Source organism: Eleutherodactylus coqui, chromosome 4, assembly GCF_035609145.1.
Source record: "Eleutherodactylus coqui strain aEleCoq1 chromosome 4, aEleCoq1.hap1, whole genome shotgun sequence".
Lineage (NCBI taxonomy): Eukaryota > Metazoa > Chordata > Amphibia > Anura > Eleutherodactylidae > Eleutherodactylus > Eleutherodactylus coqui.
In genome coordinates this window covers 250539092-250551936 of record NC_089840.1, presented here as the reverse complement: position 1 = coordinate 250551936, position 12845 = coordinate 250539092, and the positions used below count along the sequence as shown (strand labels likewise).

At 44.0% G+C, this 12845-nt stretch overlaps 1 protein-coding gene across 1 annotated transcript in view; it reads left to right on the top strand.

Annotated features, from left to right (window-relative positions):
- Positions 1-1790: 1790 nt before the first annotated feature.
- Positions 1791-12845, top strand: part of LOC136626208 (alpha-2-macroglobulin-like protein 1) — a 99903-nt gene continuing 88848 nt past the window's right edge. The window contains exons 1-5 of the mRNA XM_066601053.1: positions 1791-2016; positions 3205-3388; positions 8176-8335; positions 8742-8794; positions 11001-11021. Coding sequence (XP_066457150.1) covers positions 1943-2016; positions 3205-3388; positions 8176-8335; positions 8742-8794; positions 11001-11021 — 492 coding nt within the window. The 5' untranslated portion in view covers positions 1791-1942. The remainder of the gene's footprint in view (positions 2017-3204; positions 3389-8175; positions 8336-8741; positions 8795-11000; positions 11022-12845) is intronic.

Below are 12845 nucleotides of genomic sequence, written 5' to 3'. Positions count from 1 at the left end.
GAATTTGAAGCACAAAACGGCGCACACCTAAAAAAGATAGGACATGCACTATCTTTGGTGCACGTTTTGCAGGAGTTTCCACTGACTCCTATGGGAGCAGGAATTAATGGAAGCTCCTGTGCTGACAATAGCTTTCCTGCTGCTTACAGCAGAGCATTTACAAGATGCTTCTCGCTGTTAACTACTTGGTCCCCGTGAGGATGAGGGGACTTCCCAAGGGTTCCGTTAGTCCCCGCAGGGAGTTCCCTCATCACTGAACACTGGGACAGCACTGTCACAGTGTTTAGTTATGAGGGGTTTCCTCGCAGAGCTGAAGGAATCCCCTGCCACATCTGTCACAGCTGTGGCAGAGGAGCATGATGCTATCCTATTGCTTTCAATGGGGCCGGCCATTAAAAGCAATGGGATGAAGACAAGCCCTGCAGGGATTTTTAGGGAAGGGCTTGAAATATAAGCCCTACACCAAAAATAACCCCCAGCTGCATAAAAAAATAATTAAAAAAATACATCACCTAAAATAGCTGGCTAGCGGCTACAGCACTTGTTCTCTCCCCGGCACTGTTCTTCATTTCTTCTGGCCAGGGAATGAAAAATCCCCATCTCCTGGAAGCTCTGCCTCTGATTGGCATCCATTCAATCAGCATCAGTGCCGAAAGTAAAGGGGTAGCATCGTGCTCCTCTGCCACAGCTGTGAGAGCTGTGGCAGGGGATTCTTTCATCCCTGTGGGGAGTACCCTCATTACTGAACACTGTGACAGTGCTGTCAATGTTCAGTGATGAGGGGACTCCCTGGGGGGATTAATGGAACCCTCGGGGAGTCCCGTGATCACTGGACACTGTGACAGTGCTGTCACAGTGTTCAGTGATGAGAGGACCTTCATGGAACATCTGCACTTCTCCAAGCACAGCTGCTCCAGTAAACGGGCAAAGGTTCATGCTCTGTGCATATGAAACTTTGCCCATTCATGCATTTTGTGCTAATGTGTGGAGCGCATTTTTTCCGCGCACATAGGCATGCAAAAAAACATGCTCGTCTGACCTCGGCCTTAAGGGGGTTTTCTGGGACTTAAAAAAAATTCAATGGCTTAAAAATGTATAAAATAAAGTGAAAAAAAAACACAAAAACCATACTCACCTACTTCAGTGGCACCACATTTATCGCTGGAGTCCCGATGCCTGCAACTCAGAAACCAGCAGGTGGTTATGTGCCTTTCTTTCTGCAAGTGACGACTCAACCAATCACAGACTTCAGTGGTGATTCTTCCATGACTGCTAAAGTCTTGATTGACTGAGCAGTCACATGCACAATGTATGGTACCTCTTCCGGGTTCCGAGTGGTGGGCATCGTGGCTCAAGCACTAGATGGGGTGTCACTGGAGCAGGTAAGTGTGTATTTTTTCTTTATTTTATGCATTTCTGAATCATTTAATTTTGGGGGGTAATTCCTTTAAAACCCCTTTAATAAGTCCCCCATACACACTGAGGTATCTCTGCTAGCAATTAAAATAATGAAAAGCCTCCTAAAAATTCCTAATTTAGAATTCTTCGATGAGTTTCTTCTTCTTCACTCTGAGATATGACTTAAGCGGATATGGTTTTCTCATTTTTTTTTTTCACGAGAAGCATATTAGTTTTGGCAAGATTAGTCTAAAGCTTTTAGTTACATAGTTACCTTTTCATTCAAGCAAAGAATACATAAGAGTAGGTGGAGTCCTAACCTTAACAAATACGGAGACATAATAGTAAAATCCAGTCCAGGTGAGCAGCCAAGAAATGTTGTATAATTTATATAAAGACAGCAGACTGGGATAAGGCGTTCTCATGGCATTCTCCGCTAGTCAACGAGCTACCAATGAATAGAGGAACCATAGTTACAACGTGACCTGCTGTAATTAGGAGCGGCCATTGACCAGAATAAGAAACTTTCCTCAATTCCCAGAAGATGTGGCACCAGCTTCTTCTGTTGACTTGCTGCTTCATCCCCTCATCCTCAATCCTCGGACAAAGTTCCTCCATGTAAGCAAAAAATTTTGTTATATTTTATGCAAAATATTAAATAGCAAGATTATAGTCTGAAGATTTTGCATAAGCCTTCGTAATTAGAAGTTTTCATGACAGAGGTTCATAATTTATATAAAGAATGGCAGGGAGTGTGGAGCCACATGACATATTAGAAAAAAATCTACATTCAATATTGCTAAAAGCTTTACTTAAAGGAGATTTTTACATTATTTGTTTTTTACTTTTATGGCTTATCAATTGGACATGTTGACTGTGATGTACATGATGAGTGCAGGATCAGAATTGAAGCATTCATTTCTATGAAGAGTGGCTATATGCAAAAGGGACTTGGGGGCCCTTATTCTCGGTAATGATGGGTGTCCCAGAATGTGACCTCGGTGGTATGTTTAATGTTATGACATTCTTGTTCTCTCTAGTACAGCATAGTATCTGTAGTACTAAAAGCAGGGGCAGATCCACATGGGCTTTACAAAGCACTGGTTGGGGAAGATTAGTTTACCCTAGATGTCAAGTTACTCCAAGCTTTCTATAGACCAAATCTAGGTATTTTATTAGACTTTGAGAACTAAGGTTGTGTTAACAGATTATTTGGCCCCAATCAAACTAGTGTGATTAGCTGGATGCCCAATTCCCACTCATGAGACTCTGGAAAATAGTGGGTTATGCCAGTAAAGGTGGAGTCATTCAGCCAAATGGCCATTCTTGTACTACAACAATGACTTGAGTCAACCACTCATACAGATTAGGTTTTTTCATATAAAGATAAAAATCAAGCAGAAACCGCCTTCTATTGGCCCTAATAGGGCAAGCACAGTCCATCGTCAATTCCAGAGCTGCTAGATTGTGTCTTGCACTCTCTTAATTGAGAAGTTCCATCTATTCCCTGAGAATACCTTTAAACTTTATTTTTTGCATTACTTAAATCCTACTCACAGGTGCAGGGCAGAACCAAGGACGTCACGAGAGTCCATGGCTACAAAACAAAAGTAGATTATTTAATTAAATGTTGGCAGAGAAAGCAATAGACAGGGTGGCACCAGCTATAACATGAGGACACCAAGCCAAGAAGGAGCATTACCTGGAAGAATGAATGAAAAGGATAAAAAATATTAATAGTACTGAGAGACAAGAGGGGAGGAGTGAATAAACTAAAATGTCAATGTGTTCCATTGTACTCCATAGTAATTACTTACTACTGGTCCCGGCTGAAATTCACTTTCCCTCCAATGAAACACTTTATGTTGATATCCGTGGAGCACAAGAGTCTCTTAAGGTCACTGTCACATTACAGCGGAGTGTAGATGACGATATTCTGCTGCAGGAGAAGGTGACAGAATGCCAATTTGTCAAGCGGATACAATTTCAGGTATTCATTATCATACTAACTCATCAATGTTGAATTCATCAAACTTAGGTTTAGACAAGATACATTTTTCATTGGCATTACATTGTACCTTTCATTTAGGGGTGTTCTTGATGTTCCTCAGACATGTGCCACTCACTTAGGCCCCCGGTCCACGGGCGATGCAACGTCCCACAGCAGATCGCAGGAGCAGGAGCCTCCGCCGATTCTCCGCCGGTCAGCCCTATCTGATAGATAGGCTGGCCGCGGAGAATTGGGGCAATTCGCAGCATGCTGCGAAATGCTCGCCACACGGAGAATCTCAATGATTCTCCGCCCGTGAACAGGTGCCGGTGCTTTCCATAGCAATGCTAAGGAAAGCGTCGGCCAGCGTGACTCGCCGGCGAAATCACGCCCGTGGACAGGCACCCTTAATCAAGCAAATGGCAACAAAGTGACACCAAGGTTAAGATCAAATACTGCTCTGCACCTTCCTAAAACAAATCATGAGGATAGAACAAATACTCCAACAACATGGCTATACCCTCTGGTGTATTTGTACCGCAGGCTGAGCATCTAGCATCTTGACCATAGATTGCTGAACTTGGTAAATACTGCTGAAAGGGAGTCTCTGGGACTTAGAGGGGACTTTTAACACTCTTAAGACCTGTCGGTCGTCAATGGATGATAAATAGGGGTCTGTAGTGGCCCAGTACATGCTTTCCTGGCCCCCTCCATAATGTCATACATGTCATGTCTTATGTTGGTGCGCTGTGCAAATCTGTCTAATCATTCTGTTATGTGTATTGCACAGCTGCAGCATGTGAGGGGTTAAGTGTTTCCAAGAGCCAGCAGATTGCCTGTGGATGTATCAGTTTATGTCCTGTCACGTGGTATGAGTGTGATTATAAATAGGAGTGCTTGAGAGTGGGAAGAGGTCCTTGTCTTCTGGGTTCATGATAAAGAGCGCCAGCTACTAGGGGGTACCTTTTAACCCTCATGTAGTGAAGCATGAAAACGGAGGAGAGCTTCCCTGGATTGCCTGATCTAGCATGAGAGAGGAGTGAGCCCCAATTGGAGAGAGAGCGTGAGAGAGAAGTAAGTTGAGTTTTCCCCAAGGCCCAGTGCAGAGGTACTCTTATTAATTGTTCACACTCAAGTGTCCTGAAGTCTGGGACTGCCAGGTGGAGGTACTCTTCTTCAATTGTTCATGCCCAAGCGTCCTGAAGTCTGGGACTGCTGGATGGAGGTATGCGTCTTAAAATGTTAACACACGGGCGTCCTTAAGCCTGGAATCGCCTTGTGAAGGTACTCCTAATCAAGTCTGTCTAAATGCCTGCACTTGGAAGATTGTCTTCTTTGGCTTATACTGCTGAAGTTTGTTTAAGTAAAGTTGTTCCAGGCCCTGACCGTTCCCAGGGACCTGAGGTACATTATATCTGTCTGCGGCTCATTTATTCCCCGCGAAAGGTCATCCCAGAGTGTATCGGAACGGTAGCATCACCTGTGACAACTACTATCCCTGTTCTACCGTTTATTAGGCATCCCTCTCTTAGGGGTGTTCAGAAGAGGCCCAGCGCTGCCCTGGCCATGGCTACGTGCGTCCCTCCGGGAGGGAGCGTGGTAAGTGCCGCCATGACAAGCCAGCATCTTACCCTCCCAGCTGCTCAACATATGCCCTGTGTCTGGGGTCACCCTACGGGATGTTGCAGGTGCACCACTTGGAATTCTACCAACCAGTTGATTCCTAGGGCCGCTGACACTTGCATCAGCTCAGGAAACGGAAAGTGCTGACCATAGTGCAGAAACCCAGGTTAGTATATCAAGAGCAGCTCCAGCAGAATTCAATGGAAGCTGCGCTGCAATACCAACCCAGGCCACTGTGTTATGGTCAGTGCTTTCTGCTTCCAGCGTTGAAAGAAAGTCCTAGAATACGCCTCTAAATATTGATGACATTAGGATAGTTAATCAATATCAGAAGTGTGAGGCTGATTCCTGAGCATTTTCCAATTAGCTGTTTGAAGGGGCCATGGTGCTTGCGCAAGTGCTACAGCCTCTTCTTCAATCTGAGAAATCATGTTTATTGGTCACATGTTTTTTTCTGCAGTTGAATCCCATTCAAGTGAATGGGATTGAGCTGCAATGCCAGGCACAGCTGCTATGCAATGTACAGGGTTGAGCCTGGTGTACAGCAAAGAGGCCACAGCTCTCATCTGACTGCTGCAGCCCCTTCAAATAACTCATTGTCAGGGATGCCGGAGTCAGACCCCCACTGATCTGATGACCTATCATAAGGAAATAACAAGATCATAAGGATCAATATTTAAATCTCAGAAAAAAACTTGATTTTATGTATGGGCCTTTTTTTCTATTGATGACCAGAAAGCGCTGACCATAGTGCAGCAGCCGGGTTTGGTACTGCAGGCGCAGCTCTGGGTGAATTTAACCCATTTTGGACCAGCCACAGTAAATTTACAGCTACTGGTCCTGGGCTTAGAGCACCGCCGATAGTAAAATTACGGCGGTGCTGTAAGTCTCCTGTCTCTGCAATCAGTCAGAGGCAGGAACGGGTTATCAGCTGTTAGTGACAGCTGATAACCCGGAGCAGAAGACAGGAGGGGTTTTTAACCCTTCCTACTTTCTGCTTCCCCGATATACAGTGCTCAATGAGCACTGTATGGGGAAAGTGAAAGTAACATGTTCTTTCACTACGGGAGCCTCGGGGGGTCATGTGACCTCCCGGGATTCCCTGCTACTGCAGAGCTGGAGGGTCAGACTAGGCCCTGGCAGCTCTGCAAGTGACTAATGTCACCACAGGGGTTTCTTTCCCCTGTAACTAGGGCTCCTATGGACACCCCAGCTACAGTGGGAAAGTGTCAAATAAAGTTTTTAAAAAAAAAAAAAGGATGTCCCCCAGATGTGTTACATGACGTCATGGGGAGCATAGATAGTAAAAAACACAATTACATAAATAAGTAAAACAAAACAACAGAATAAAACAACAATATGTACATAAGAAAGAGAATAACACAAAGCAGACGCCAACAAAAACCGTTGCCGTATGCGCCCTGTAAACCAAAACCATACATACTATATATCAAAACGTCCGAAATAAATAGAGGAACTCATTTCCATACTTTATTTTAGTGTAAATATAAAAATAATTTTAAAAAAACTATAAATATTTTTTAAAAAATCATTTTTTTAGCATTTTAGCCCCAATAGAACTAAAAAACGGGAAAAAAAAGTCAGTGAAAAAGATATTAAAAAAATAGTCCTATATGTCACTGGAAAAAAATGCAGCAAAAATAATTTTGGTAGCTAAAGGAAAAAAAATGGAGCAGTAAAACCGCCACATGGGTAAAATCCCTAAAAAGTGTCTGGTCCTTAAGGTACAAAACAACCTGGTCCTTAAGGGGTTAATGGGAGCTGCACTGCAGTACCAACCCAGACTGCTGTGCTACAGTCAGTGCTTTCTGCTTCCTGCGCTGATGACAGTGACAGCAGCTCTAGGAATCCGCTGATTTGTGGGGATCCGAACAGCAGGTCCCTAACGATCAACAGAAACAATGTAAAAAGCCCTGGAATACTCCTTTAAGTTCCAAAAAATCCCTTTAAGCAGTACTTACCTAGCTCATCATCTCAATCTGGTTTATTGACTGATCTTAACTATTTCCATAGATAATGTAGGCTGGATCTCTGTTGCACAAGGTCAGATTATAGGATGGACAAATGAAGCCATTATCCTAGAATACCTTACACTCAAGGCTGGAGCGAGCCTCCACCATCCCCTGTTAAATAACCATCATGCATTCATTTTGTTCAGATTACTAGTCATAGACCTCACTAAGATCCCTAACTTGACCACTCTCTTTTGGGGTTGAGGTGCAAAACACACTAGAATACACACCTTGTCTAAAATGTGTAGAGTGGCCCCACCTACAGAAATGAGGGGCTCTCCTTCCAATCGAGACCTATCCTTCCTATCTAGAGGCCTCCACCATCATTAACCTGGCCCTGGTTGCATGTTCTTCATGAAAGATCTGGATAAAACCATGCACTGTCTTTTCAGGACTCCACTATTGAGGGCGGGAGCTTTATTGTAATTCTTCTATGCAGTCAAAGGGAGAGCAAATAATGTGATCTATAGTAGTCAATACAGTGTAGTCTTAGATAGTTATTTATCTACCCTTATATATGAGTAAGATACCATATGGAGCACTTCTGGGAGTGAGGAGCATCCTTGATCTACCACGCTCAGCTTTTTCATCTCCCATCACTACTGTCGAACAATTAGATGATACACTTAGAGGCCTTTCTGTTTCAGGACAAAATTCTGCCCCAGGACTTGAGGCTGGAGGAGTTATATCACTTGTACTTGATCTTCTCAGTTGTCCCTCTGTTCTGCCAGTTTTGGGTCCGATTTTCGGAAAGCCAAGATGGCTGCAGCCATTTTCTAACTACACTATATGTTGTTCTTTCATTGGCCAGTATTGACTGCATGACCAGTGCTGGCTAATCACAGAGCAGTTACAGTACATTGGTATTCCTAATGCTACTAATGCACTACAAGTGATTAGGTGGTCTAAAGATGGCAGAAGCCATCTCGGTCGTCTAAAAACAGAAACCAAAACAGGCAGAAAGGAGGGATAGGCAAGAAAATCAATCATAGGTTATATACTTCCACCACCCTCTGATCCTGGGGCAGAATTCTGTCTCAAAACTGGAGGGCCACTTTAAATGTTGACTTCAGTTGTCCATGACACTTATGTTCTCTCTCATATCTATTCCCAATTTGTTCTCTTGCACAGACACCTCCTCCAGAAGGAGGTGAAGAAGTTGTGGCTGTTCATTTATCTATTGTTGGGCGCAGCACGCAACTGTCAGAGAGTAAAAATATTCTGATACGTGCTGTAAGCCCTGCAACCGTCATTCAAACCGACAAGCCCATGTACAAACGGCAAGAGACTGGTGAGTAGTGGGCAAGTTATATGACTTTTGGAAACAGAATTTGTAACTTCTCTTGCTCCATTGAGTTCTTCGGGCCTATGTGGTGTTTAGTACTACCCGCAAAGCATCATGGTCCAGCATTTCCATCAAGCAATTGGAGGTAAAACGTGAAGCTCTTGGTCATTATTACAAAAGGGCCTCCTAACTACCATATGCCATTTATAATGCTACTGTCTTATGTAACAGAGGAGCCCTTGGGTGTCACCATCAGGCACCAGAACCAAGATGTGTCTGCTACCTCTGCAACTCCTATAGCTAAGCCATTGTAGGGTTGAAGCTTTTTTAAAACTGAAACTCCCCATATATATTGTGGTAGGAATATGTGGAATAGGATTTACATCCTGAATATCTTCATGCATTTTTTCAGTGAATTTCCAAATCCTGACTCTCAGTGAAGACTTCTTGGCTGTTGATGATACTGTAAGTATAATCATGTCATACAATTCTCCAAAGACAGAAATGTTCCCTTATTTATTTCTCCAAGCAAAAAGAAAAGCTTCAGTGACAAGGGAACTCCCCGCAGTGAGTAAAGAATACCCTGCGAAAGCTGTCACAGCTGTGGCAAAAGATCGCAAAGCTCTCCCATTGATTTAAATAGGGCCGCCGCTGCCGGATTCAATGAATGCCTAAGCGCTGCCTGTGATTGGCTGAGCGCTGTGACCAATCACAGGTAGCGCTCAGCTGTCATTCAGTGAATGGCTGAGCACTGCCTGTGATTGGCTGAGCGCTCAGCCAATCAGATGCAGCCCTTTCAGCAGGCAGGGATTTTAAATCCCCACCTGCTAAAAGAACTTCATTACAGTGATGGGACAGAAGCAGCTAGACGTGAATGAGCCCCGGCAGCAACTGAGAGGTGAGTATATATATTTTGGTATTTTTTACACCAGACAGGAATAATTTTCAGGGAAGGCTTATATTTAAAGCACTTCCCTTAAAATCACTGCAGGGGTTGCCGGCAGAGCACTGCTTTCAATGGGGCCACCGGTAGCAGTCGTGGCACCATTGAAAGCAATGCTGCATGGACTTGCATTCACTCATGTTTGTGCACGTACGTGAGTGCGCCGGTTTTGTGCGCACCTATGTACGCACCAGCACACACTCGTCTGAATGGACCCTCAGGTCTCTTTCACACGGGTGACAAAGTTGCGCGATTTTCTCACGTTGCAACAATGCTGCAAACCACATGTATATGAAGCCTGTGCTTTCGTATGAGTTCTAATACATCACCTGAAAAGCGAGTGTCTCCTCTGAAAATCCCTGGCACTTGCTTGAAGTCTTCTGCCAGGCCTTCCTGGATTGGAGGATCAAATTCTCGCTTCCGGGAAGGGCTGCCTGTGATTGGTTTATGAGCTCCATGGCTCAGCCAATCAGAGCCAGTGCCCGATGAACCAATCACAGCCATTCAATGAATGAATTGGTTGTCATTGTTTCATCGAACAATGGCAATAATTGGCTGAGCCCGGGCACTCGTGAACCAATCACAGCCAGCTCTTCCTAGAGGCAGGGATTTTGATCCTCCAATCCAGGAAGGGCTGGCAGAAGACTGAAGACAAGTGTCGAAGGTGAAGTGGAGACCCGAGTTGGAGATGACAGTGTCTCTTAAGTGATGTTTTGGGTTTTTTTTTAACTGCAGCTAGGGCTTATTTTCAGGGTAGGGTTTATATTTCAAGTCTCCCCTCCCCCTAAAAATCCTCGTAGGTGGTGATATTAAATTGCGCGACTTTGTAGCACCACGAAATTGTGGTATCGTTGTGAGAAAATGCAGCGACATCGCACAGACCACCGATACAATATCGCTGTGATGTTCTCGCACCGATATGTGTCGCCCATGTAAAAAAGGGCCTTATGCAGTCGTCTGACAAACACATCCTCGCTGCGAACACTCCTGGCCAGGGAATGACTACAGCGATCAAATGATTGAAGCTAACGTGCCTGTTACAGCTGCCAGGGAGCGACACATGACAGGTGAGTATGTAGTGATTTTTAGTTTGCTTTTTAAATTAAGCACACTTCAAATTAAAATCGGAGAAGGACGACTACTGAGCCTGACCCCATGTGACCCACCTCTAGACAGCAAATGTAGTAGTGGGCCTCCCTAGGCTCAGTCGGCCCCGGTATGTCTCCAGATTTAGTCGATACTGATGACAGGCCTGGTATTTGCTTGCCTGTGCATTACATGTTCATCAAAACAATTCTTGATATCCTCCCCTAACCCCTTTCATCAACAAGTTATATACATTAACAGGATCCACTTGTGCTGGATATTTTTCCTCAGCCATGCTATTCTCAATATACCCTCACACATAGTTGCACAAGAACCCCCCCCCCCCCCTTCCCCCAGGTTGGCAGTTTCTGAAATATTGGCCTTGGCTAATCTAGGATTGCCGACCAGGATTTTTTGGAAGTTACTCAGATCACTGGATTTTCACACTGTAATGGGGATTCATATGGAAACTGATCTATGGAACACTTGCTCACTTGATTTCATGCTGCACTCCAAAGTCTAAATTCCATATTGGAAAGCTCCAATTGTGATATGATTGGCGTTTCTAATAGTAGTGTATAGATATTCATTGAACTCTGTTGTACATCATTAAAATTCATTTTCTTTTCTTTCTTAATTTAGATTTCCAGAGTGGAGATACAAGTGAGTGATTATGTGTTAACAATCCAATGAGTCTCAAATGGATAAATATCACGAGTGCATTTTAATTGGAATAACCAGCCAATGATAAGCTTGCATTAACATCATGTATTTTTGTTAGCCATTAAAAGGTATCATATCTACAAGATTACTTAGTTTCTCTTTCTGGGAACAATCACACTTTAGCCAATGATATCACCACCATCTTGTTGCACACATATGATCTTGTTGAAGAGGCAATTTAGAGAGGAGGTAACTTAAGAGTAAGTCGTAGAGTCATCATGGGGTGGGGGGGCGGGGGCGAGAAGAAATCATGCTCATGACATAATGAAGTCCACAGTTGTGATGTTTCTTATCCTACCAGCTCCTGGGACCTTTATAGGGTAATTTCCACTTTAATAGAGTTGTAAGAACAGTGCTAGACATAGGGTACTTGTACACGGACCGATAGTTGCCCTAGTAATCGCTCAAAGAAGCATGTAAACACAGGACCCAACAGGGCAAGTGTGTGAGAATTGCTTACTTATTGAAGTCACTTGGTTTTTAGCTAACCTAAAAACCATGCAATTATCAGCCCATTTTAACAGGTAGTCATTCATGCATGAACTGCCTGTTTACTCTGAATGGAGGCAGGCAGGGGGGCTGCTCGAGATCTTCGACACATTCCACCTTGATTTAGTGAGTGTTTATCACTCCTGTCTGAAAGTTGTCCCTTAGTCATGTCAGAATTTCACTAGCATGAGATGTGCCAACACTCTGTCCATAGCCTATACTTAACAAAGCAGTTGTTATGTGGAATTTGCATGTTCCATCTTCAATCGGCCTCCAGTGCACTTTCCCATATTACTAGTATTTGGTAAGATGTTTCATGATGAAGTAGTAAGACCATTTTCCAACATGTATGCAACACACAGAAGATTGCAGTATTATAAAAACACAAGGGTATGCATAACCTATAATGGACAATTTTGCTACTCCGTTAAGCTGATTTCTGCCAGTAGCATCCACACTCCCTTTCCCATGACTTTGGTTAAGATTGAGGTACTTATCTGGCCCCAGGTCTCAGATACCTCTAGATTATCCACTGGATATTGTTCACCAGAGGGGGTATCAGACCAAGCACCCGTAGTTGGAGGATATGGTTGTGATGGGCAATAATAGAAATAAAAGTCTCTTGAAGTGTTCCGGAAAATGTATAACAAGGAAATAGAAACAGGAGTGAGGTGAAGTAGGTCAAGCAGTTGAGAATTGGCAAAGGGAGTTGGAGAGATATTGATGCAGTTCCAGAGGATGAAGAACATACATAGTCTGGTAAGCCAAGGAAGGGTCAGGTAACAGTAGTCAAGCAGAATTGGTGATTCAATACTTTACCAGGTAGGTCAGGAAGGAAGTCAGAAGCCAAGAATTCAGTAGCGGTGATAAAGTAGAGTCAGGTGCGCAGTACAATATAGAGCATGGTAGAAGAAGAGGTATCAGGCATTCTGGGTCACATTTGCAGTCAAAATGCAAATAACAAGGATACACAGTCAAACTATGGAATGTACAGCTGTAAATGGCACTAACGCTAGCATACTGGTGGGTAGTCATGTGCTATACCCATGTGCCAATTGGCATCTCTGCCAGCTCCATCCCAAAACTCACTGCAGCAGAGGCTGGCTGGTTGAGACAATCTTCAGTGACCTGTGTTCGCCGGCACCTCTGGCTGTGCCTGCTCTGCCTGCGCTGCCGCTCCCTGCCTCGCCGCTGTCCTCCTGCCCTGTCTGAATTTAGTAACGCCCCTCAGCCAATCAGAAGCTGTCGGCATTACCAAATTGTTTGACAGCTGGT